The sequence below is a fragment of the Ostrea edulis genome, chromosome 4 (genome assembly GCF_947568905.1).
Source record: "Ostrea edulis chromosome 4, xbOstEdul1.1, whole genome shotgun sequence".
Taxonomy (NCBI): domain Eukaryota; kingdom Metazoa; phylum Mollusca; class Bivalvia; order Ostreida; family Ostreidae; genus Ostrea; species Ostrea edulis.
In genome coordinates, this window is record NC_079167.1 from 18,904,778 (window position 1) to 18,932,151 (window position 27,374).

Sequence of the window (27,374 nt, forward strand, 5' to 3'; positions counted from 1 at the left end):
ATTCAATCATCATCACAAGTGATGGCTGGAACACACGCTCCTCTTCCCAGAGGAGGGTACACTTCAGCCGTGACTTGTGCCAATGTAGTTCAACGAAAGAGAGCAACAATCAAATTATGGCAAACATTTATAAATGTTAATATATATTCAATTCAGTCAATCGAAAGTACTAACAATAGGCCCACAGGCCTTATTGGTCTCCTAAGTACTAGTCAAAAAGTATCACTAGTCCCAAGGGCTGAAAATCTTGAAAAAAAAATTCCTGTTCTGAATACCCAAGTTAAATTCTAATATTCAACAACACAAAACAAGATTCGTTCTTAAAACTTCGATGCCCTCAAAAGTGCATATACTGATGAAAGGCTTTACATAATTATTAATATGATATATATGTATTATCACTAAACAATATCACTTATATTGACCCGAACTAAAAGTCAAAACCCTGGGGTGGCAGAATTCACTTTTTTTTTTTATTACATGATCTTTTCTGCTTTTTCTAAATATGCATTTAGTTTTTATACTGTATCAGTAAACTTAAAAGTCCTTCAAATGATAAAGACAATAATCACTATAATAATTCTGGCTCCATCCTGAAACCAAATCCTTACCCCCTAGGATCATGAAATTTACAATTTTGGTATAGTACCTACTCCCATTATCCAGTTAATTTCAATTTAGTACAGATGTATCAATAGCATTAAAGCAAATATCATTTACATGTTTTGCACGTACATGTATACACTATATATACAAAGACTGATCCTGCCCTGGAGTTGGAGTCTCTACCCCGGGGATCATGAAATTTACAATTTTGGTAGAGGCTTTGCTGCTCTATATCATTATACATTTGGTTTTTCAGAAAGATATGCAGTTGTAAAGAAGATTTTTGAAAATTTGTCAATTCTGGCAGCTTTTTGCCCCACTCCTAAGGCCCCAGAAGTCCTGAAATTTACAATTTATGTCCCCCTTGTCCCAAAGATGCATGAAACCAAATTTGAAAAGATTGAAATGGTAGTTATCAAGAAGTTAAGAATGTTCAATTGTTGTCGCATGACGGACGCAGATCAATAGCAATAGATCACCTGTGTGACTCAGGTGACCTAAAAATTGAAATCAAGTATGTACTGAATGTTTAAAATTCAATACTGGCATTCATAGAAATAAACTCCCTTAAAAACACACTGGTAGCTGACAATGTTTCAAAAGTCATTGAAATAAAAAAAGAGATGTTGAATTTCAGTATAGACCTATTTATTTACAGCTATTGGTAGCAGATCACATATTGCACATAGCTACAGTTAATATGTTGGCATTCACATGTTTCATGAAAAAAAAAATAGCACATACAAACAACAATTAAACAACATGTATTTTCCTCACAATCATCAATACCATTCACACTGCTACAATACCTATCTGTTTAAAGATCAATGTAGGAATTGAATGTCAGAATATTAATTGCATGTTCTAGTTAGTACATGTACTTGATATGTATGGAAATATGATTTAATTCATCATATTTTTATAATGGTTCATTTCACAAACTTTTTGAATTCTAATCAGATACATTCTGTTCTAATATTTTGGGTCCTAAATGATTGTGCTAAAAACAAAATGCAATCTACCATATATTTAGTGATGTTGGCATAGGAAATATTTAGTAGATTTTTCATTTAAAAGGAGCTTGAAATCTTAGTGCTGTTTGGTGGTGAAATTTCAGTTAAAAAGTGTATCATTTATATGAATAGAAATTTGGGTGCTAGAAATGTTGGCAGATTTTCTTCATCTGCCAAATAAATGCAACATTTCCAGCACGTCAAATTTACTCAAAATATATGGTATACTCTCATATCTTGTATACAACTTTTCTGAATTCAATTGTCATCTCTGCTACACATGCATACAATAATGGACTGCGCAAAAAATCAGAGGAGACATGGCGGACCAGACCAAAAATTGAGTTACATGCAGCAAACAGCAGAAAAACAGATGTCTCTTCCATTTGGTCACATCAGATACATTCAGAGAGGTTCGAGTGTACAATCTACATATGATTGCATTTAACTATTTACAGAAACCCTGAGTTGACATTTACAATGTTTATGATGTGTTTCCATGACAGCATGTACAGTATTACCAATCCATGGAGTAAAACATTTTTATACAGACACCATGACATCCCACTCGTACCACTTTACATTCACACCACCCTCCAGTACCGGACTCCGCAACACAAACGCTAATATTAAAATCAAGGTGTTTTTTCTTAACATGCTCTATTACACTATCATGCTTTAGACAGAACAAAGTAGACCATGGCCTTGGGAATGAACTATCACAAACTGAGATGAAAAGCATAACTACAATTGTCCACCCATTCATATTTTGGCAAAAACACAATACATATATTAAAATAAATGCCATTTAGTTGGGTTGACAGGCTGTGCCTGAAGCATTCACAGATGAACATAACATTAATATTTGTGGAATTCAAGACTTCCCCAATAAATAGGAGAATGAGAACAGACCTGGTCAACATAATATAAATCACAGGAAACTTTTAAAATTCTCAGATTTCTAACACAAGTATGCTTAGAACTTTTTTTGGAGGGAGGTAGAAACTTGTTTTCATGAAGTTCCAGATCAGAGCCTTAGCTGCCTGATTTAAGAATATCGAAAAGCAACGCACAGGAAGTGTACATATTTACAGACATTCCTCGCAGTCAGCCACACACAGATACATACTTATCACAGTAAACATTATAAACATAGGAGATCACATGGAGCTAATGAATGAGTTATTTCCCTTTCAAATCAGTTCCTCTTGGGATTTTTGATGCTTGATAGTTTCGGGGTATGAGATTCTGCACCATATTTGATTACAAGACACTACCATCACAAGTCAAGAAACTGTAAGAAAATTACAATGTCAGTGTGTCCTGTCGCTTCTCAGCCTCGCCTCACTGGCTGTGCACCTTCAGAGCACGACATGGCGGCGTCCGCAGATGGACGTGGGAATTCATTGCAAGGGAGGGCGTTCTCTCAGACTCCACGGTTTGGATTAGATTTGGCACTTGCATGGGCAGGAGTTTAGTTGTCCTGTGGTTATGATCTCACCATAGAACTATTTCGATAACGTCTGCTGTATGGATTATGATGACTGGGAGGGGAGGGGGCTGTAACAAACAAACTCATTAAAACAGTTGTACTTCATTTGTAAGAACTTGTCATTTAAATTACATTTTATGAAATGATTTGATTCATAACATCGAAGAGAAAAAATGTCACTGAAATCTACAAAACAAAAATTATACAAAATTTCAAAGGTAATCAAAATGTTAGGTTCCCTTTATTTGTTTACAGACTGTTATTTTTCCAGGTGAAGGGTGTAAAAAGGATTTAAAAGGAACATTTTAATGAAAATCACACAAGGAGGAGAGAGGTTCAACCACACACCATAATAAACATACAATACATGTCCCACTTCTATAAAGTTTTCGACACTTCTAATCATTAAACGTAACCAATCTGATACTTACAATAGCAAAAAAACAAAAATCTTCAAACTCAAAACCACTTTCACAGAGAGAAAAAAAAATCATATGGATAATTTAGATAAAAAAAAAATGTACTGGATGGTAAAAGATATACAGATAATTTTGGGTGATTAGAAAAAAACCCTGAATAATTTGGGCATAAATTAAATGAAATGACGTTGAAAACAAATTCAGGTCATTTTGGCATAGATAAGAAATAAACCAATGTTAAAAAAGAAAAATACATAAAATTTTCATGTAAAAAAAAAAATATATAAACAAACGATGTTGAAAATAATACAGATAATATTGACATAAAAAAAAATTGAACTGATGTTCTGTCGTAGGAAATATAATGGTGCATCAACAAACCAAATCAGAACTGTTAATTCAACAAATGAAAAATGAAAATTCCTGTCTGAGTGAGCAGGTAACAAAGGGGGGTGGAAACTCCCCACAGGTGAGGGCCCTTTACCTCAGCTATCTGGGAATTTTGGAGATTTTGGTGATAATAGATGCTTTGGACCTGTTGTAACAGAATAAGCCACGAGTTTACTAGTGATAAATTCACCCGACTTGTATTTGCAATTTTCTAAAAACGTTTCTAAAATGGAATAATTCAAGACAAAGTCTGCTACTACTCCAATACTGATGACTCTGGAAAGTCAAAAACAGTCAAGCTAAATATTTGATGCACTGTAACATTAGAAGAAAATAGTGATATTGGTGAAATCTCCGCACTCTGTGTGGTGACAGTTAATGCTCTACCTCAGACCCCCCATGCAGTGTCAATGCCCTTATCGGGTGGTGCTGAAAATGAAATCAAAACATGTTTAATCAGCTTAACTCTGTGTCAGTTCTTCTGAAGAAAGAATCAAACACAGATCAGTTTCACAGCGAGTAAGATGAAGATCAGAGCATTTAAATATATAATCATGTATATATGTAGATCTTCACCATAATACACAGAAAAAGCAAAGTCATTTAGTAGGGAATCGCGAGTATTAGTACTAATTTCTTTATGCTTATTATATCCCTCCACCCCCAAACCACCTTTCCTCACCCTGCCTGAAAACTACCATTTCATGTATTAAAGTAGCACGGTTTACAACCAATGTCTAAATGTTGTTTATTTTCTGTTGAAATCAGATCCAACCGTTGCCTTAGTTTCAGCTACACGTATGTGCATCATTTTTGCAATGAATACTTGACTCTGATGCAGACTTTTGTCTCTATCTACCTCCATGTTCTATCAGTGACAGACTGTCTACACAAAGACATGACTTGTACAGTGAGACCAGAATGTTCTATCAGTGAAAGACCGTCTACACAAAGACATGACTTGTACAGTGACACCAGAATGTCCTAAAACTGACCATTCTATGTTCTATCAGTGAAAGACTGTCTACATAAAGACATGACTTGTACAGTGAGACCAGAATGTTCTAAAAACTGACCATTCTATGTTCTATCAGTGAAAGACTGTCTACATAAAGACATGACTTGTACAGTGAGACCAGAATGTTCTAAAACTGACCATTCTATGTTCTATCAGTGAAAGACTGTCTACATAAAGACATGACTTGTACAGTGAGACCAGAATGTTCTAAAACTGACCATTCTATGTTCTATTAGTGACAGACCGTCTACACAAAGATATGACTTGTACAGTGAGACCAGAATGTTCTAAAAACTGACCATTCTATGTTCTATCAGTGACAGTCTACACAAAGACATAACTTGTATAGTGACACCAGAATGTCCTATCAGTGAAAGACCGTCTACATAAAGACATGGCTTGTACAGTGACACCAGAATGTCCTAATGCCAGTGATCATTCTATCAACAACAGATTGTCTACACTAGGACATGACTTGTACAGTGAGACCAGAATGTCCCAACACCAATGACCATTACACTATGACACATACTCCACTGGTTGTGGTAGTCCAAATTGACCTCCGCATCCTCCATGATGTCCGGTGGGTAATTGGTCAGGTGACCCAAATCTGATGAAGGTTGTAGTCCACTTCCTGTTATTCCCAGCATGGAGGCCCCTTCAAATTAGCAACAACAAAAAATATAAATAACCTTGTAAAATGGATGCAAGAGCTATCTGTATGTTCAGATAATTAAATTCTTTTAATAACATTTTCAACAATGAAATACTGAAATTTATTCATTGAAAAAAAAATTGATATTTTCACAGTTGTTATTTTCACACTGTGACAATAATTTCTTTCAAATAATTATATTTTTATATGTTTTGCATATCTCTTCAGGTACTATATTTTCTGGGCAGTATTGTTTTGATTGTCAATACAGGGACAGCTAAAAGTGCATAAGGAAAAACCAAAGAAAATGTAATAAACAGAAAATTCCAATGTTTTTGTTCTTGAATATAGAATTTATTTCACTCACTAGACAGTTTTTTTTGGGGACATTTTCACTCTCGTAAAGAGATAAAAAAAAGAAATCCTATTTCACTCGTAAAATGAATTCTGTATCCAACAAAACATTGAGTACCAGTATCCTCTATAAATTGCAACAATAAGCGGCTCAGATTTTAAGAGTTCATTCAGAGTTTGAATCTACAATTATTTGAGAAATTACACAGGAGACAACAGCATGTACTACTTTCTAACTACCTATCATTTGGGCATTCCTCTGGGGCACTGGATTGAATCCTCCAAAAGGCGTGGAAGCTCTGCGTGAGGTGTTCCCTCCTAGGGGTGTGTCAGACTGAAAATTGCATCACATCAATCAATGAGTCAATCAAAGAAATCAAGAGAATCATATATTGATTAAAGAAGATTAAAGATCTCAGCCTTGACCTACAGCTAAAAACACATAATGACAAATATTGAATAGATGGATAAATAGATTGTAATACAGCGATACATAGCAAATGTAATGATTAATAAAACACATTCAGTGCTCAAAAAAGAAGTAAGGACACAAACATCCATATTCAATATGCCAAGTACTTTGAATATAAAAAAACAAAACGAATACAACCCTACTAGCCTTTTGATAATGAGCAAAGTAATAAATAGACCTTGACTACAATCAGAGTTTGAACATCTTCTCCAGACTTACCCACATAGCATGAGTCATGCTTAGCTGGGTATCGGATATCTTTAACTACAGCACTACTTCAGACTTACCCGCATGACATGAGTCGTGCTTGACTGGGTATCGGATATCTTTAACTACAGCACTACTGCAGACTTACCCGCATGACATGAGTCGTGCTTGGCCGGGTATCGGATACCTTTATCTACATCTACAGCACTACTGCAGACTTACCCACATGACATGAGTCGTGCTTGACTGGGTATCGGATACCTTTATGTACAGCACTACTTCAGACTTACCCGCATGACATGAGTCGTGCTTGACCGGGTATCGGATATCTTTATCTACAGCACTACTGCAGACTTACCCGCATGACATGAGTCGTGCTTGACAGGGTATCGGATACATTTATCTACAGCACTACTTCAGACTTACCCGCATGACATGAGTCGTGCTTGACCGGGTATCGGATACCTTTATCTACAGCACTACTTCAGACTTACCCGCATGGCGTGAGTTGTGCTTGGACGGGTATCAGACGGCATTGTGTATCTATCTTTAAAGCTTCGGATATCTTTATCTACAGCACTACTTGCACGATTTGCACTATACACTTTTTTCTAAAAGCAGACAAAAAAAATGTAGATTATTAGAGAGAGTGAGTAGAGAGGATGAATTCATTCATTCACCAAATGCATATGTATACTAATCTTCTATATAAATGTACTAAAACAAATTAGTGTTCAAGAAACCCTTTGTTTTCTACTCAGAAAAAAAGCAGAAAGAAACATCATGAAATACATACGAGAACAAAACTTCTAGGCAACCCTGAAAATCTGCTGTGATGTGTGATTCACTTACCTGTGCTCGACTCTGACTAGGACTGGCTATTCCATCTTGATCTACGCCTAGCGGGGGCAGGGTCCCATTTCTTTGATGCTGAGTGGGAGGGGAGGAGAGACGTTCACTCTGGGGGGTCAGACGGGTCACTTTTAGTGCACCACTTGGTCCTGGTTTTTCATCCTCCTGTAAAGTTTGTTAGTTATCATTCATTTCTTTGTAAAATTGTTTCTTTCTGCATTTTTCTTCATTAATAAAAAAAACCCCAATGATTAAGCTTTTTAGTTCTATTTAAAGACACAATTAACTGTATTGCTAGGCTTGAGCTACACTTATTAAACTGCTGATAAATGATCTATTGTGAGGATCTAATGACAATTGTATTGTTTGTAACACAAGCATTACAAAACTTTACAGAAATAGACACAGGAATTGTAATATTCCCACATTTATCTTGATATTGAGTTAGAAGTCTTCCACCCAGTTAATGTATTACTTCCTGTTACCATCATTACCTGATCTGTCTAGTGTCTAACACTATACATTAATTCTAAATACTTATGTCTGTCATATGCTGATATATTTATCACATTTACAAAGCATGCAAAAATTTGGTTAGAAAACATGCCTTGATATGGAGACAAAAGCCCAACAAGAGAACAGAAACAGTACAAGCTTATGTAGGGTGCTTTTATTATTGTGTTTGTTTTATATGACATTGATTAGGAAACATGGCAAACAGGCCAGGAGTTGTAGAACTTTACTTAAGGTGGTATTGATACAGTCATCATCAAGATGTGACATACTTTCTTTTGTAATGTAGGAATAAAAGGTCCTAGCTTAAAAACTGTGACAGGAGGTACATGTAGATAGATAAACCAAAAGCTCAGTGTGTAAAATATTTTCCAAACATTGACCATCTTTAACATGTCATTTTCTCAAACATTAAGAAAATTAGAAAATTATTGGAAATCAAAATCCTTGCAATGTGTACATCTGCAATTTCTTTACAAAGGCCTTAACTTGAAAACTGTAAAAGGAGTTAAATCGACAAACCAAAAACCAACTTTGTAATATTTCCCCAAAACTGACTACATTGCAAGTTCAACAACCAAGAATTTGAAGAAAATCAAATTCCTGCCAGATGCACATATTCAATACCGATACAAACATCTGTAAGATAAGAGGGCCGTAGCTGTGAGAGGAATGAAACAGACAATCCATATACTCTCTATGCAAACTTTCTTCAAAACTGACTAAGTCAAACAACCTGTAACTTTCTCAAAAATGTAACTTGAAAACTGTGGGAGGAGTTAGGTTCACAAATCATATAACATTAAATTTCAAATAAAGTGGCAAAATTCCTGCAAGAGAGATTGAAATGGATCAAAATTAAACATTATCTAGAGTGACCCACAAAGAAGCTACACAGCAAGTTTAAGCTTGATATGTGATAGAAATTCTCTGCTCAGAAATGAAAACAGAACACCCAAACAGATGGATGGATGGAAGAACATACATTAAGCACTGAACCATAATACATCCTACCTAAAGACAGGTGTAGAAGAAGCAATATAAGTAACTGGACAAGGAAGTTAATATCTTGATGAGGAAGTAAATTTTTTTGACAGAATGCCCCCTTTTGATCTTTGTGGCATACAGTTGGTGATTCTTCCAAGTAGTTCAGAGGTATTCAGTGTTTAAGATTAAAGAGAAAAAGTTTCTATCACATTAGTATTTTTCTATTATGGCCCTGCAACCATGGAAATGTACACAATGACAATACTGAAACTCACTCTGTGTTTTGTCTCTCTGATAAGCTGAACAAATGAAACATTTTAAAAAATTAATCAACCTGAAAATTTTTTACGTTCATAAAACAAAATGGAAAAGGAAGCAGAGTGATCGCCATCTTACCACATTGGGAGTTTTTGATCTGTCAATGGGGGCGAGTCGGATCAGCCCACTTCGTGTTCCTCTCTGCTGAGTCAGTTTGACACTGTAGGGACGATTTGGGGTTTTCAGAGAGGGGTTGACACTCGAGGCAGGGCGGGCTGTGTTAATCATTGGATCAGAGTCACTGAAAGAAACCATTAATTTTACTATAAGAATTTTCAAATCTATAAAATTTGAAGTAAAAGTTTCATGTGCAGATTTATGGCATGATCAGATAGTGAATAAACAAGGTTTTTTTTAACATATGAAGACGTCAAAATATGAAATGTTTCTGTTCAAATTGACATGAAACTATCCTGGCTGTTGTAGTTGCAGGAAACTCAATTTGCATTATTACCAATTTGGATCTCTGTTGCAACATTAGCAAAAAAATAACTGCTTAAACAAACAAAAATAACCCGAAGGTGGCAAACTTCTAAAGCGGACATTTTGAATATCTATTTTCAGTAACAGATGCCACACCCTTTGACCTGTGACTCCAAGGGCCAATCTCAGACAAGCTTTTCATTACATCAACACATGCTTACTGTAGTGATGTGGTTTCTCGACTCTGTAACTTCTTTGTAGATATGTGAAGAACATTTTCTAAACGAGCACCAGTAGTCACTCCTATTGTGGTGTTCGACCTCTGTATCTGTCAAAAGAATACATAGAGGAATGGAACATACTGACTACTGGAATTAACAACAAATACTGACTACTGAAATTAACAACACGGTCATTTTGTTGAGTGGAATGTTGAGCCGAAGTACCTTGTTGTTGAGGAAGTTGAAGGAAGTTTCCCTGGACGGAGGTAACAGATGATCAGGACGGATCTGGTCCAATATTGGCACTCGGATGGGTTTTCTTTCATCTGTAGAACAGAAGCAGGATTAATTTTATGTATATAGTTCAAGAGCATTGCACTGTAAATTACAGCCAGTATTCAGGGGCTTTTTGGTTCACAGAAACTGGGGCCAATTTTTCATCGAATTCCCAACAGAAAATATACCATTTTCTCCAAATTGGAAGAGTTATTTTCTCAATTACTAGTTTAGTAACTTTAGTAACTTTTCTTTTCAATCTCAAATTGAACAAAAAGTACTTTTCCTAATTTCAATGGCTCTGGGTCCAGTTCAAGATTTTGATGCGAGAGTCCTAACAATCTGAATTTCAACACTTACCAAGAACCATAACTGTGTATTTTCTTGTGAGTGGCTGTATCCATGAAACAATCTATTAAGAAATACACTTTATGTGAACATGTGATCCAAGATTACAATATCAAATGCAGCTTGCTCTCATGATTTAAAATTAAAAAACCAATTTTCTATGAATCAGAGCAACACTAATCTAGTAGGATTAGCGCATAGGCACTGTGTACAAGCTGATGACCGTAGTATATATCACCGTCATCAAAAAGTGGCAGCTGACCACACCGGTAAGAATTTTACAATTACGATTTCAACCAATTGATTATTCATTTCATCATTTTACGATAATTATCAGTATTCAGTGGAGTATTTTTAATGATAGTCACTGTAGTTTTCTCAGTCATCGGCTTGTACACAGTGATAGGGAAGCTTTAAAGCCCTCACCTCCTGCCATATATTATCAAACGCTGAGCTGATCACACTGTCTTTGATGCTGGCATTGGGGGTTATAGGTGGGTACCCCACTCGTCTCCTTCTGGGTGTTAATTGCTTTTTATCATTGGAACTTTCCTCATATCTACAATGAAGGAAATTTTGGGTAAATTTTTTTCTATTACAGCATTTGTGAAAAAAAAATTGAAAAAAACATGCAGCTTAAACTTCAGTACATAAACAACATACAAATCTTTGTATTCGATTGCTATGACTTCTTCATATTCTCCCTCCTGCTCAAAGATTTCCTCCTCTAAGTGAGTGAACTCAGTGATGGGAGCATCCACACCCTGTCTGTTGGAGCGAGCTTCTACCGGAGGCTTCCTGGCTCGAAGACTTTTCCCTGATAATGATAATCTACAAAACAAACAAAATATCCACTTGTTATAATCGTTGATTGTATGTGTACATATACACTTGATTGGGAATTTTCTTTATTTCTTTCATTTACTTTTTCTTCTTCATTAAGTTGTTTTAATTATTTAAGTTAACCAATTTCTCACCATAATATACACACAGCAAAACTTGTAAAAGCAGAGGAACAAGAATATTTCTTTTGACAACAAGGAGCATGGGGCACAACAACCCTAGTTTTGTCCAGTTTTTAACTAAAATTCTCCTAAATCAATTATATTCCCTGGCAAACCAAAATTATGACAAAGCTATGTAAGGTTAAAATATCAATTGGATGTTAAGAACTTTAATAATGTGCATAGAAGGAAGTCTCTTTGGTCAATCTCCTAATTGGTTGTGCAATTCCATCATCATAAAAAACATTGATGCACACTTATTTTTATTGTCAATTTGACCCAAAAAGTGCAATTTTATTTGTTAAAGCTTGGTTTTGTTGTTCTCATAGGTTGAATTTTTATAAAAAGACATCAAACTATTTGATTTGAAATAAAATAGAATCAAAATGTGAATTTAGGTAATCATTTGACTTCAAATCCTTGATTTTTAGGGCTAATCAATTTAACTGTATTTGGATTTTTCAAGTTAAATATATCTGACAATGGAAAAGTAAAAATTCATCGTAGTCTGAAGATCTTAACATTTTGGGCAAAATCATCTCCCTTTCCAAGTAAAATCAACCCCACCTTCCCGTGTATAGTTCTTTGCTCAAAATCATTTCCAAACAAGAGGGAATAATTTAACATGCTTGTCATAAAGATCATTTTTCGCAGTCATCGATCTCCTTTTCCAAACCATATTTATTCTGATATGATTTCCCCGATTTAGGTATTCCCGGAGATAGTTCACTGACAGGCACCTGGAGATGAGAAGCATTATGTGCAAAGCGCCTGCTGATAACAGAGAATGACTCAGCAGTTCAGTCCCTCCTGAGGGAATGGATGACAAGATCATATATCGGCTCTGTAACGGAAACACAGCATATTTCCTACAAGCTGTTAAATGTAACAACCAAATACAGGAGCACCTTACAAAATTATGCAAATATTGCCATAGCAACTAATAATCAGGAACAAGTCATTAAACTTTAATTTTCATCATCCATGTGAAAAAAAAGATGTTATCTTCTGTATTAGAAATTTGTAATACGACTAAGGAGAACTCGCGGAAACTTAACGATGGTTACAATAGCTGGGCTCGAGATGAAGTGGGATGAATCCATACTTAAAGGTGTAATTAATTATTGATGAAAATTCTCCTCATTAACCATGAATCGAAGCCAAAATAGATGGTAGTATCTTCTGTGTCATTTAAAATTCATTTATAATAACAGCTTATATAATAAAGATAGCTAAAATTACAAACCTTTTTTTCCATTAATAGGGGGGGGAAAAAATCAATGATATGAGAATTCATTAGGATAATTCTAAGACCCTGCCCCTGCTCCCCTGATTCTGAAATTAATGTGTGAGTTGTTTGGGGTGGGAGTAAATTAATGTGTGAGTTGTTTGGGGTGGGAGTAAATTAATGTGTGAGTTGTTTGGGGTGGGAGTAAATTAATGTGTGAGTTGTTTGGGGTGGGAGTAAATTAATGTGTGAGTTGTTTGGGGTGGGAGTAAATTAATGTGTGAGTTGTTTGGGGTGGGAGTAAATTAATGTGTGAGTTGTTTGGGGTGGGAGTAAATTAATGTGTGAGTTGTTTGGGGTGGGAGTAAATTAATGTGTGAGTTGTTTGGGGTGGGAGTAGTGGGGTATTCCTCTCACCCCTGAATATCTTGAGTAGCTGCAATTTCAATGTCGGTCACATCCATCAATCCTAGACTGCCTGTCATAGGTCGCGACCCCTCTCGTTCGATCAGCTGGAACCCTTGGTCCCTGGGACTCATCAGTTGATTTCCCAGTATTCTGTGGAAATACACAGTACATATATGTATCTTAACAAGTCAGTATGCTGCCACGGCTGATTTACCTTAAATTGACAAATGAAATTTCACTGCCTTGCAATAAATTGACAATCAAGAACAACAATGAGGACAGCCTTCCAACTAGGAGACTTCCAATTTTTCCAGTGAAAGTTATTGACAAGAATGAAAGTTAAAATGCTCAGCTGTATGGCATTCACTGGTAATTATATTTCTGTCATACCTAAACAATTTTGAAGCATGTTGTAGTCAACAAAATAATGAAATCTGACAATGGATTTCAAATGTGCTTTTCAGATCTCAAAAATTCAATTACAAACATTTGTCCTTGAGAATATGATCAAATTTCTTTTTTTTACAAACAATTATTCATCAAAAAGCTGGGTCTGAGTGGAATAGGACTCTCTTTTATGTTGGCTATTACGCATTGATGAGAACTGGAGGGATATGCTTGTATTTACTGGCTATCACGTATTGGTGAGATCTGGAGGGCTTGTATACCTGAGATGTGGAAACTGTGTTCCCCATTCCTGGCACTCCTTGTGAATATAGGGTGGCGCCCCTCTACTCTGCTCAAACAAAACCGAGTCAATCTCCTCAAACAAATGCTGAACTTTCTTGGCAGCCTGCTTGTCAAATTCCTGAAAACATCAATCATTTTTGTGAAATCACTCAATTTTGTAAGTTAATATCATGAGATTTAACACCGGTTATGAAATTACATCCACAAAATACAAAAGTACAGAGTATCATATCCACATTCTGAATCTTGTTACCATTTCCCTGTCACCTTGTGTGAATGGCTAGAAACCTGAGAATACTTACCTGACATTAATAAATAATTTCCCTAATCATTCTGTATATCAACAGAGACCACCTATGGGTCCCTGTGCTCACCTGGGTTGCCTATATTTATATCATCTGTCTAGGTCTACATAAATAGATATACCTTTTTAAATGTGAGCTTTATTTTTTAATCCTCCATTATTTTTTCAAAAATTATTCAATCCACCTCAGTTACATTTTTAAATTGTCTCCCCTTGGAATGGGGTACGGTCATTAATTTATACAGTTCAATACCCTTTAATACCTAATGCTGCCATTATAATACAAAGCCAACTTAAATCACATTTGTATAAATGCATGGTGAAATAAATTATGCAGAAATTGCTCTATGTTTCCATTATCTTAATATCCTCCCATAATTCAAACAAACAAGATATTCACATTATCATATTCTATATATTCATAATTGAAACAAAAGTTCTTGTTTGATTTTTTTTTTTTTTTTTGGTCATAAGCATATAATATAATATAGGCTTTTATGTTAAGTCAACATGTAATTTGTCACATATTGTTTATATTGTTGAAATGAAAACAGTGATACAGAAAAAGGTTTATTTCTAAGAAAACATTAGGGACATTAAATAGTTAAGAATGCTTTGTATCAAGTTTGGTTTAAAACAGTTCAATGGTAAAATTCTTTTTTCTTTCTTTTTTTTATTTTTAGAAAATTATTCAACACAGTCTACAACAGAGACATCACCATGCAATCAGCTCATAAAAAGAGAAAATGACTGCATTGGGGCCTTCAATATTTTGGCCTTATTAATTAATAAGAATGAAAATAATAATGATTAAAAAACAACTGTGAACATAATTCTAAATGACTAATGAAACAACATTGTTATTACTAAACACTAGCTGTTCTCTAAAATGCCCTATATTTGAGTAAATACTGTTTTCAAAAGACTCCTTAAAAAAACATTCTTGTTGCACAATTTTTTTTAATATCAGCTGGCAACATATACACTGTACTACGCTATAAGTAGATGTGCAAGAATGGCGTGGTTTGGTATGTTGGACAATAAAATCAATACATGAAGCTGATCCAAGTGTATCAGGATTATGAGAATGTGAAAGTTTATCAAAAACATGATGGAGCTACAAAAAGAATGCATGGGTGAGAATTACTGAGAGTTCAATGAAGGACCTAACACCTCAAACTGTATGGGTGACAGATCTGTGACAAACTTACTCTACCTTAAATCGGGCATGTACATGTACAGAATGTTCTCAACCTATGTGTATTTGAGAAATTTGAAATCTTTCATAATGATTTGACAGTTTTGCATATACTATTTGTGAAAAGCTTTCTAGAAACATTAACCTATACATGTAATACATCCTGATCTTGGACATTGTCCATTCTGTCATTCTAGATATGTTTTTCCTTAAACTCATATTCAAAACTGTGACTATATATTAAATACAGATTTCAGGCCATTCCACTCGGCTTTTTACCCCAAGCCCCTTAAATTGTGACAGGGTATAACAGCTAAATACAAGATAGTAACCATGGCAACTGCATAAAAAGAGCAAGTTTCATTCTACAAAATAATTACCTTTTGTGTACTTTATTAACATTTGAATATACAATATTTTCACCATTTTCTCTCAAAACATCTAATATTGTGATCTCCAATCTCAATATTAAAATCATAGACATTTTTTCAATTTTCCCTTTGGCCCGAATGATTTATATTATACACTCTGTCTTGCCCAGATGCAATATTATTTTGTCAGTAGTATATTATGAACATCATTTTTGTGAAATTATTTTCAGATCCTTGTGAACAAATAGCATTGATCTATTATCTGCATACAAAATTAATTTTCAGATGGAATTTCACATTTCCTTTTATCCTCAAAAGTAAAAAAAAGTATTAGTAAATTTTTCTTACATACATATATAGCCACAGGGTTTTGACACAATATGAGCAAATTGGTATATATATAGTATTATAATATATACACCAATCTGCTCATATTTTGTCAAAACCCTGTGTGTATATCAAATCTAAATTGTGGATTTATTTATGACTTAATTTCATTTACAACAATTTCAGTATTTTTAAAATGATTGAAATTTAAAGAAAAAATATTGCTTCCTGATATACATTGTAAATATCAATATAAAGTGAAAACTGTTTAATCTGACACCTGTGCAATCCGTTTCACTAGACATCCTGATCCTTAATTTCATTTTCAATTTCATAGTCATTGCTTTTTACACTGTTTATTCCGACACACTGTGTATACTGACAAAAAAAAAAATGTCTCCCAATGCACATACATATAACATTCACTACTTCATTTGCCAACTTACAAAATGTGTGTATTCAATATCAATATCAAAATAACTATAATCTTGTCTACTCCATTACTATGGTTTCATTACACAAAATCATACTGCAATCAACTAAAGACATTGGAGGGGGAAACAGCCATGCAATCTGGCATTACAGAGAAAATGGATGAGATGATTGGAATTCTTCAACATTTCATCAATAAAATTATGCCTAAACTAATAGAAAATTTGTTATTAATTTGCAATAAAGGGCTGATTTTATTGATTTATACGGGAGGAGTAATAAACTGTAGGATGAATCAACACATGAAGGTATCCAGGAGATTTGTCAAGCACTTGTAACTGCAGGGTATAGTATCCAGCATAAACCACATTGATTGGACAAAAGTTATAACCAAGTCATCAGTGTTGATAGAACACTTACAACACGAAACAAAAAACACCCCGGGTGTGATAATCTACTTATTTTAGATCAAAAATACCCTGGCCCTACAGCCATTACAGACTTCTATTTGACATAATGATGAATGCCCTCTCCACTAAGATGTCTTTATTGAAAATATCTGTTATTATCACGAAGGAAGTTGACAGGATTGAAAGTTTTGCTGTCTGTTGCATAATTTTCAAGGGTCTGTTTTCATTTCTGTAAGCTGGGGCTCTTCAGAAGGCTTGAGAACTTTAACAAAAGCTTTAAAACAACTTGCAACATAAATTTTCATCAATTCATTGAATTAATTCCACTAACTTTAAAAAATTCTTATTTTCATATATCCTGTGCATCTGACAAACTCATTCAAGCATTACATTCTGTTTAGAAATCCATTAGATGAACTGAATTTAATTAGAATCAACACCTGATTAAGAGGGTCCACGGCAGGTGTGACCAGTCAACATGGATGCTTATTCCTCCTAGGCACTTAATCCCACCTCTGGTGTGTCCAGGAGTCCATATGTTAATCCTATACTCTTAATTTTGTATTCATCATAAGATTTATGACATTGATTAGTGTTTGTTATCTTCATTTGTTCATTTTCTCTCGTCTTTACTCTTATGCTCACAATGGAATACAGCATGGCTCTTTGGATCATTATCAAACTTTATTTTTATCAGTGTCTGCACACAAACTGCTCATTTTCAGAGGGAACAGTCTGCAGGACACATAAAGAAAACTTGAATCTTTACAGTTTAGACTTGCAAGTAAATTCAATTTTCAAAGTAATTAAGGTTTAAATGAAAAATTTTATTTATTCAATATATATATATAATGTGATTTATTATGAAAATAAAAAAGATTATTTCAGATACAAATATCTAAAAAAATTTGTATAATGATTTGTATTAAAGCTTTAAGACCAATATCAAATAAACTAAAATTATTTCAGAAGAACGTATCCAGATTAAAACAATGTAACACAAGAACATATCACTGGTTAGTAAATTTCACTATTGCAATAACTTTCATTTTCACATCAATTGGCAAGGTTGTTTTTTTTTTTTTATACATAAACACAGTTCTCAGGAATAATTTCAATAACATAAATAAGAAACCCATACCAATTGTGAAGAATGATTACAATTGTAAGGTCTCTGTTTAACGTGAGTCATTTACAGTATATTTTTATCACTCAGTCTTTTGTCCGAGTTTTTCATTACATCATCTTCGTTTTGATTGTATGGGTGTGGGAAGGGAACATTTGCCATATGACCAAATCTAACCTTTTAAATTTTCTACATTGTTTGAACACCAAGATATCAATTGAAAAAGCATCCCAAGATCTCAGGCTCTAGTACAGGGACGATATTTATAGCTGAAATTCAGAGTTTGTTGACAACACCGTGGCTTCAAGTAGCCTTATATCACCTATTAATGTTCACAGAGCCTGTGTATAATCAGTCCCACACTCGACATATCTGCTAGTTAAATATTAATTCCATAATATTTTTTCATCTCCATGGTGATATCAATCTGTAAAATGATGACTTTATATCCTGAGGGAGAGAGATTCCAGATGTCGCACAGTCGCCATTAAAAAAATGATAATCAGAATCCTTTGTCCCATATCATCAAGTCTCTCCAATATACCCAGGTAACCAGGAAAAATTAGATTAAAAACTCCATGCTGTTCAACAGACCAGCCTTTATGCCTAGACTTCTGTTTTTCTATGCTTCTGTGTATTTGTTTATAAATTACCTGGTATTCCTTATGAAATCTACACAACTATAAAAGTGAGAAAATGACTTCCTATTCTCTCCACTAATTTGAGTTTCTTTCGAAAAACTTTGGATCTATTACTTTCATCCCCATATATCATGCATCAAAGTAATAACATGATGTGAGAAAATTACCAAATAACTCAACAGAATTATCCGTGATTTAAAGCTTGTTCCTGCACAAAGTATCTTTTTTTTAAAAATTGATACATGATAAGAAAGTAATGTATACAAGCACTACTTAATAGTCTTTTATATTAAGGAAGGGCGCCTGCAGAATATTAGACACGCCTCTCTACTTATCATAACGACAAAATATTTATACAAGACTTGATATTTTAAATTCCTTGCAGTTAGTGTCAAAAGTAACCGTACCATAAAATTACAGACATCAGAGATCTTTTTCAAAAATGTTTGTAACAAGCAAATAATAAATATAACTCCAATAAAAATTTCGCAAACAGTATTTGAAGAAAAAATGTCGACAGTTGAAAGACACTAGTATTTCTATTTTCTCTCACCTTCAAAGCTATTCAATTTCTCGATTTCAAACTGACAAATATACCTTACATTTGAAATAAAATGAAGACTCTTCTGCAAGAATTAGACACATAGCTCAGTTTGACGTACAACTGATATTTTCTTTGACCGAATTTGACCAAACTTGGCAGGCTGTGACTTACATCCCATGAGTAGCCAGTGGAGGTGGAGCCAGTACTGCTTCTCTCTGTCGTGTTCCCTATCCCCCATTCTCCCACCTGCACCGGGTGTCCACTCTGAGCCTCGGTTAAAGTCGGTGTTGATCGACCACTACTGGACGGTGTACCATGATAACTGTAATGAACCAGAAACGAAATAATAAAAATATCATATACTTTACATTCCAAGGATATGTAGCACATGCTTCTACTGTTCAGCAAAGCTGAAGTAAAATATACAATAACAATAATTTAGACCTGCTTCAGAGTCTATGCTTTCATACATGAACTATGATCTTTTAAGGAGGAATAACACATCATCATAATGGCTGACCTAAATTCCTTTGGAAACATGAATGAAAATATAATTATCAGCAATATTTGTATATTTCTTTAAAATCTATTACATTATGTATTAGTCTAGCAGGGGTTTTTAACTTTTTTTTACCAGATTGACTGATTACTTTCTACTCAAATTGCATTTTTAACTAACTATGGTAAACTTGAAAGTTTTCAATTTCAAAATATCATTGTACATTATCCTCTACTTTCCATCCATATCAGATTTCTCTGGTGTGTTATTCACCCTTAAATTACATAATTTACACAGTTGACAGCCTATATATATATACAACACACTGAATAAGACACAAGAACATAGAATCATTTAAAATACTTATTGTCTTGATGAAATTATGGCAATTTTGATTGGGTGAAAAATTCGTTTGATTTTTGTATCAAAGAAAACCTGATTCTAACTTTATGGTGTGTATTGATACGTTGTATGAATTTGAAAACAAAATCATTCAAAACATTAATTAAAGCTTTTTGATGAGAGAAACTATTTCTTTTACTATTAAATACATAATTAAATGATAAGAATGAATCTTTTAATTCTTTTTTTTGAAAGCAGTACCATAGGAAAAAATGGACGTAAAACTTTTTTCATCCAATTTTTTCCATCAAGAAAAGAATCATAAGATTAATTTCTTAAACTAAAATATGACATTTGACATCTAGCTGGAGTGCCTTGCCTTGTGAGGGCTTCTGTGACGGTGTCCAAGAACTCGGTGGGGATGGTGGGAGGCTGTGTCTCCACGGCAGTGAATGGATCATGTAGGGACCCCTGCGGAATGCCCCGTCTGAAAATAAACAACTTACAGTAAGTTTGTGATGAAATATTCATGGACAGAAAAGCTATTATGGACTACTATTTTATTTCAACCTTTCAGGACCAGACAGATGAACAAAATGATCCATCACCAGAACACCTCCCCCCCCCCCCCCCCCCCTACACAATTGATAAAAGGGGTACAGAAATAATTTCAGGCGAGATATTGGTGTCCTTAATCCAATATTCAACAAAACATGTTTTATGCCAAAGCATGTGTTGGATAATCATGTTTTATACCCTTAATACCATAAGCTTCCATTAACCTAGATTTCCACTTGATAATATTGTGGATTGTATCACGAAACAGAGGGTTCTTCATACAGGAATGGGTAGGAACAGACTTCTGTGTGTCCTTCCATCAGTCACAGAATGAATTCGAACATCAGCTACCCAAACCACGATACTAATCAATCATTGAGATTAAATGTTCACTTTCCTTACAATATTGCATACAAGTGTTCAAAATGCATGAACCAATAATTTTTACATCAAAGCATATTAAGAAATTTGAGAAATGATGAGTAAATAATTCCAGATCTCTAGATACTTGGGAGACTGGTATTTTCAATGTACCTGATATGCACATGACCTTGCACGAGGACATAATACAGTTAAACACAAAGACTGCTAGATATTCATGAAAATTTAATATATATAATCAAAATTGATGTAATTTGAACGCAAGACACCCAACAATATCACCTAGTTTAATAAAAAAGCTATTCCATCCAATATGACAGAAGGATTGAAGTGTAAGTTTATATGCTTTATTGTTGGGAGATATGATGATAAAAAAAATTTCCCTGTGCAAATTATAAAAAAATTTATATTGATCTACCACGGTGTAGGGTTAACCTTGTTAGATGAAAAGCTCAGTGCAAGAAAAGTTCAGTGCAAGTTTCTGAGGAATATAAGCTATATAGTGTTGGATCCTGTAACATTTGCCATCAACACCATACCATATCGCCATCAACATCACACAGTATCGCCATCAACATCATTTGATAACCTTCATCAAGACTTGATTAATATCACAAATAAACTTGACCATTTTTTCTGATTCTGAGTGATGAGAAGCCCATCACATTAATGAGATTTCATCCCTGGTGGGCCACGGCAAACGTCTTGTGCTTATAGCGGGCACCTTGACTTCCACAATACAAATCAGTCAGGTTTACAAGTTGTATAGTAAGCACAAAGGCTTTGGCAACAAGTCCATTTTCTATTCAAACATTCTTTCCATAGCACTGTTGACCAGTCCAAGCCTGGACCTTTAATAAAAACACTGCTCTAATTCTAGTATTTGACTTAATTCTTTTGGTCAATAACAACGCTATCTTATCTTGGTACCTTTCACTGATGACCAATGTAAACTAATTACTCCAAAACAACAGCAATGAAATGCTACAAACCTGATTGAGTCCTCCTAATCAGTAAATGACTTATTTCAGATTTAATGCTAAATTTGATTCTTAAAGACCTCATCATAACATATTGAAATTTGTGTGTAATATACCCGGGTGTATCTTAACAGGAAAATCTTTAAACTCGGACTAATTCACTTTAATATCAACACTCATATATCTTTATTAGACCTTGTTAGTTTTCAAGTACTTTGGTTACAAGCTATAAAGATATTTTAAAATAGTTACAGGTATTCGGTCAACAACAAAATTCACACCCATGTGACACAAGAGTAAAGTCAAATCTAAACCATGAATTCAGAATGGTCAATCTCATAAAAACTGAGAGGTCAGTTTCTGTAGTTTATAATGGTCAAGTGATCTGATAGAACCTCAGGGTGTTTTCTCTATATATTCATCAATAAAATTGAAGTAACTTTCATAATTACTGAAATACACATTGTGAGTTGATGCAGAGTTTCATTTTATATATTCTGAAAACATGTATTTATCTCCGTGTCCTTGGCAATTTCTTATTATGGAAAAAACATTGAATAACAACATAATTAAACAGTTTTATCAATCCTTATATATATATACATGTATTAATTGTAAGGGAAAATTTTTTGAATAACAACATAATCAAACAGGTGTAAATGAAAACCTGTACTCGGAATATGGAATCTCATTTTATGCATTTTCTAGTAAAATATCAATAAAATATTCAGACATACAAATTTTTATCAATTCAACTTTTAAAAATTCTAAACAATTTAAAATTTAACACGGCAATATGCAATATATCAATGCAATCTAAGTGAAACATCAAGACAAAATTTCCATAAAAAAAACTTTAAATCATAAAACAGCACAAAGATGTTTACCTTTTGTGAATTTTTGCACTCACACAAACAATAGAGCGTGAGAGGCCATATGAACGACGGTAGGGCAATCTTATTGTCCGCTGCCCTACACCGCTTCTACTGACCGATTTAACATCCAAACTTAACTTCCAGTATTTGGGGTTAGGATGGGACATGAGAACATGTCTCAACAACACATCAGTACCCATTGCTTATTCTATCACATCAGTCTCCAATATGACCCATTCTGGGTCCATCCTCTTCATTCACAACCAGATCAAGCCATGATTTTTCACAAATCAAAATTCAAACTTTTTAAAATTGAAAATAAATCCGTTTGTCTCTGTGAGTATACACAAAGAGCAGTAAAACTTCCACAGGGTAATAAATTTCTGAATCACCTATATTTCTGTTAACACATCCAATTACATATTCTTATATAAACAAAGGTGAGTGTTAAATGTTGCCACCGATTGGTTAGTCAATTATCAGGTATGTCATAGCATTTACAGTTTTCTGTTGACAAAAGACACTGCGGAGACAAAGGTGTATCAGCCCAAATATAATGGTTCATCATTTCTTGTGCGATATTCATGCCGGCAAATGAAGCGTGGCCAACTCCTAGTACAAGTGTCCACCCTACGCCAGTCAATTTAACTTTCTATTGACTATCCAATGAAAACTATCACAAACAAACAACCAGGACTTGAAAGACTGAATGAACTTTACTATCTTAACGCTATACAGGAATTTACATGTAGCAAGCTCTGTCATTGGCAAATAAAGCCCACAATCCTGTTAGTCAAGAAAACGCTTACTGGCGATTGCAGATCTCCCAACATCAATTGAAATGGAAGCTAATATTCCTCTGATGGCTTCACTATCTTGGTTGGTAAGGAGAAATTTGTGATAAGAAGGATTGGAAATTCTAAGCATTATCCTTTCTGACATTTTCACAAATATCAACTATTGATGCACAGAACAAATCTATTATCAGGAATTAAATGCCTTGCATTTACATGGAGTTTATGCTGCCGAATCACAAATCTTGTCAGTTAATGGCTTCTTAGCCGATTTTCTTTTCTATCTCTGAAAATGAAACTGTAGTACACATTTGTGCTAATGAAAAGATAGGTTTTACAGAGATTAGGAGTGATGTATTGGCACACAGAAATGAATTTAATCAAGCTGTTTATATTGATAACAATTTATTCGGTCTGTCTCTCCAGCTGAATGATACCCAGATATTCGAATCCGATATGCAATCTATTTCTGTCCTTCCTTCTATGAAAGTTTTATGGAGTTGATATATTGAAAAAGCAGGAGGAAATGTCACACATGGATCTTTAGATTAAAAACCATGATATATGTATTAGAGTCATCTGTCTTTGGTGGACACTGAACCCTGGTCATAAAAGGGAAACCAAATCGAAGGGGTTGTCATTGAGCCTTATTTCAAACTTTTCACAATAGCCATGCAATCATTGTCACAAAGTACGTCAATTACTAATAAAAAGCCAAAGATGCGAGATAATTTTTAGAAATGTTGTATAGACCTGCCGTCTAACTTTTCATCTATATGTCTTAATTGATAAAACTGTTATCAATGCTGAATTCAAAGACATCATTCATTATTTTGGATAGAAGTCTAGGCTGCATGAGCTTATACTAAAGATTTTTGCAATATACATTTAAAATTACAGCATTTCCCCATAAAAGACAAGAACTTTACAAATATGTATTCCTTACTGTTCCTTCATCAATATAGCCAAATTATTAAAAAAACAAAACAAAAACCAAACCATGAAGTTGATATGCTTATAATATAGGTACCTGAAATTAGATCAACAGGGTCATTCTATAAATTAAGTGAACCTTTCTTCATTCTTCAACCTAAAGGGTAAATTTCTGGCTTTGGTGTACTTAATTTATAATACAATCTACAATTAACATTAATTAACATAAATAAACCCATGGATGACCAGGACATATTGTCCAGCAATTTCTGTGTTTGAATTCATCCAGGAATCATCATGGCAGATTCACCAAAGGCCTGGAGCTCTCCAGTGCTTTCATCTGGAAATCTTCATCTTTTTTAATCATTTACAGAACTTCGCATGTCCAGACTCCATTATCCCACAACTTCTTGCAATTCCAAGAAATATTGCTGATTTTCTCAGTATGATTATCCCATTAATCACTGCTGGATTGACCTGCTATTTTCAGTGAAGAGTGGCCCCTTTCCTTTAACTCACTAACTGCAGGTATCAAGAGAAAACCAATTATAGCTGTCCAACAAATTAGAGATTTTTCTAACCTGATTGTCAATAATTAATAAAAGTGATGTAACTTGTAAAGAATATTACATTAAGAATTCATAGACTGAATCAAGGAACCATCAAAATTCATCTCACCAACATCAACCCAAGTGTATACCAACCCAGAAGTACTAATGATAACCAAGTGTATACCAAGTACTAATGATAACCATGTGTATACCAAGTACTAATGATAACCAAGTGTACACCAAGTACTAATGATAACCAAGTGTATACCAAGTACTAATGATAACCAAGTGTACACCAAGTACTAATGATAACCAAGTGTATACCAAGTACTAATGATAACCAAGTGTACACCAAGTACTAATGATAACCAAGTGTACACCAAGTACTAATGATAACCAAGTGTATACCAAGTACTAATGATAACCAAGTGTATACCAAGTACTAATGATAACCAAGTGTATACCAAGTACTAATGATAACCAAGTGTATACCAAGTACTAATGATAACCAAGTGTATACCAAGTACTAATGGTAACCAAGTGTACACCAAGTACTAATGATAACCAAGTGTACACCAAGTACTAATGATAACCAAGTGTATACCAAGTACTAATGATAACCAAGTGTATACCAAGTACTAATGATAACCAAGTGTATACCAAGTACTAATGATAACCAAGTGTACACCAAGTACTAATGATAACCAAGTGTACACCAAGTACTAATGATAACCAAGTGTATACCAAGTACAAGTACTAATGATAACCAAGTGTATACCAAGTACTAATGATAACCAAGTGTATACCAAGTACAAGTACTAATGATAACCAAGTGTTTACCAAGTACAAGTACTAATGATAACCAAGTGTATACCAAGTACTAATGATAACCAAGTGTATACCAAGTACAAGTACTAATGATAACCAAGTGTTTACCAAGTACAAGTACTAATGATAACCAAGTGTATACCAAGTACTAATGATAACCAAGTGTATACCAAGTACAAGTACTAATGATAACCAAGTGTTTACCAAGTACAAGTACTAATGATAACCAAGTGTATACCAAGTACTAATGATAACCTGTATGTATACACTACAAGTGGAATGTAAATATAGATAGAATAGTACCACCACTTCAATATGGCCCGCAGAGAATTGATTCAGGATTGTACTAAATACTGTGCTCAGACTGTAAATATTGCTATTTTTCGTTCAACACTAAGCCTTAATTTCATTGTCTTCATGCTCTGTGGTGATTTTGTGGTGAACACTAGGTCTTAATTTCAATGTCTTCATGCTCTGTTGTGAACACTAGGTCTTAATTTTATTGTCTTCGTGCTTTGTGGTGATTTTGTGGTGAACACTATAGGTCTTAATTTCATTGTCTTCGTGCTCTGTGGTGATTTTGTGGTGAACACTATAGGTCTTAATTTCATTGTCTTCGTGCTCTGTGGTGATTTTGTGGTGAACACTATAGGTCTTAATTTCATTGTCTTCGTGCTCTGTGGTGATTTCGTGGTGAACACTAGGACTTAATTTCATTGTCTTCGTGCTCTGTGGTGATTTTATGGTGAACACTAGATCTTAATTTCATTGTCTTCGTGCTCTATGGTGATTTTGTGGTGAACGCTAGGCCTTAATTTTATTGTCTTCGTGCTCTGTGGTGAACACTAGGCCTTAATTTCATTGTCTTCGTGCTCTGTGGTGATTTTGTGGTGAACACTAGGGCTTAATTTCACTGTTACCGCGGATGTGCCTGACCGCTAAACCACTGATCATCAATCCTGAAAGTATTGTAACTTTTTACGTATGAAGAAAGAACTAGAGAAGCCCTCCATATAAACATCTTATAGATATGCACAACTTTTTGACAAATCTTATTAAATCTGATGTCCACTAAATATACTTTTGAGCTACAATTCTTGATAATAGAATAAGATTTCCATATCAAATGTTTGGTGTAAATAATCTTGTTAATTAAGAATGAATTGAGAAATATAATTTTTGGACCCTGAAGCTTACAAACTTACACTACACTTGTACAGAATGCTAAATGAATTGCAGGAAATGCTGACTGGTTTGCATAGAACGATGAAAGCTTTGTATGAAATGATGAAAGGTTAAAGTTTTGTAGATGCAGTAGCACACTTCAGGATCTTTAGGCAAGAATTTAGAAATATGATTGTGTAAAATGGCATTATTATACTTTCA

At 34.3% G+C, this 27,374-nt stretch overlaps 1 protein-coding gene across 8 annotated transcripts in view; it reads right to left on the reverse strand.

The window, feature by feature from the left end:
• Positions 1 to 1,237: 1,237 nt before the first annotated feature.
• LOC125669392 (protein FAM149B1-like) overlaps positions 1,238 to 27,374 on the reverse strand; it is a 50,772-nt gene continuing 24,635 nt past the window's right edge. For 2 of the 8 annotated variants that reach the window (XM_048903859.2, XM_048903858.2), the window contains exons 2-17: positions 20,468 to 20,575; positions 19,419 to 19,569; positions 13,873 to 14,012; positions 13,214 to 13,354; positions 11,228 to 11,395; positions 10,991 to 11,123; positions 10,577 to 10,628; positions 10,166 to 10,266; positions 9,941 to 10,047; positions 9,375 to 9,537; positions 9,254 to 9,277; positions 7,479 to 7,643; positions 7,121 to 7,237; positions 6,188 to 6,281; positions 5,471 to 5,596; positions 1,238 to 3,179 (exon numbers count right to left, since the gene is read on the reverse strand). In XM_048903859.2, coding sequence (XP_048759816.1) covers positions 3,109 to 3,179; positions 5,471 to 5,596; positions 6,188 to 6,281; positions 7,121 to 7,237; positions 7,479 to 7,643; positions 9,254 to 9,277; positions 9,375 to 9,537; positions 9,941 to 10,047; positions 10,166 to 10,266; positions 10,577 to 10,628; positions 10,991 to 11,123; positions 11,228 to 11,395; positions 13,214 to 13,354; positions 13,873 to 14,012; positions 19,419 to 19,569; positions 20,468 to 20,575 — 1,861 coding nt within the window. In that variant the 3' untranslated portion in view covers positions 1,238 to 3,108. Of the gene's footprint in view, positions 3,180 to 5,470; positions 5,597 to 6,187; positions 6,282 to 7,120; positions 7,238 to 7,478; positions 7,644 to 9,253; positions 9,278 to 9,374; positions 9,538 to 9,940; positions 10,048 to 10,165; positions 10,267 to 10,576; positions 10,629 to 10,990; positions 11,124 to 11,227; positions 11,396 to 13,213; positions 13,355 to 13,872; positions 14,013 to 19,418; positions 19,570 to 20,467; positions 20,576 to 22,894; positions 23,960 to 27,374 lie in introns of those variants that run through there. The other 6 variants (XM_056161244.1, XM_056161242.1, XM_048903855.2 and 3 more) reach the window with 5 other exon arrangements.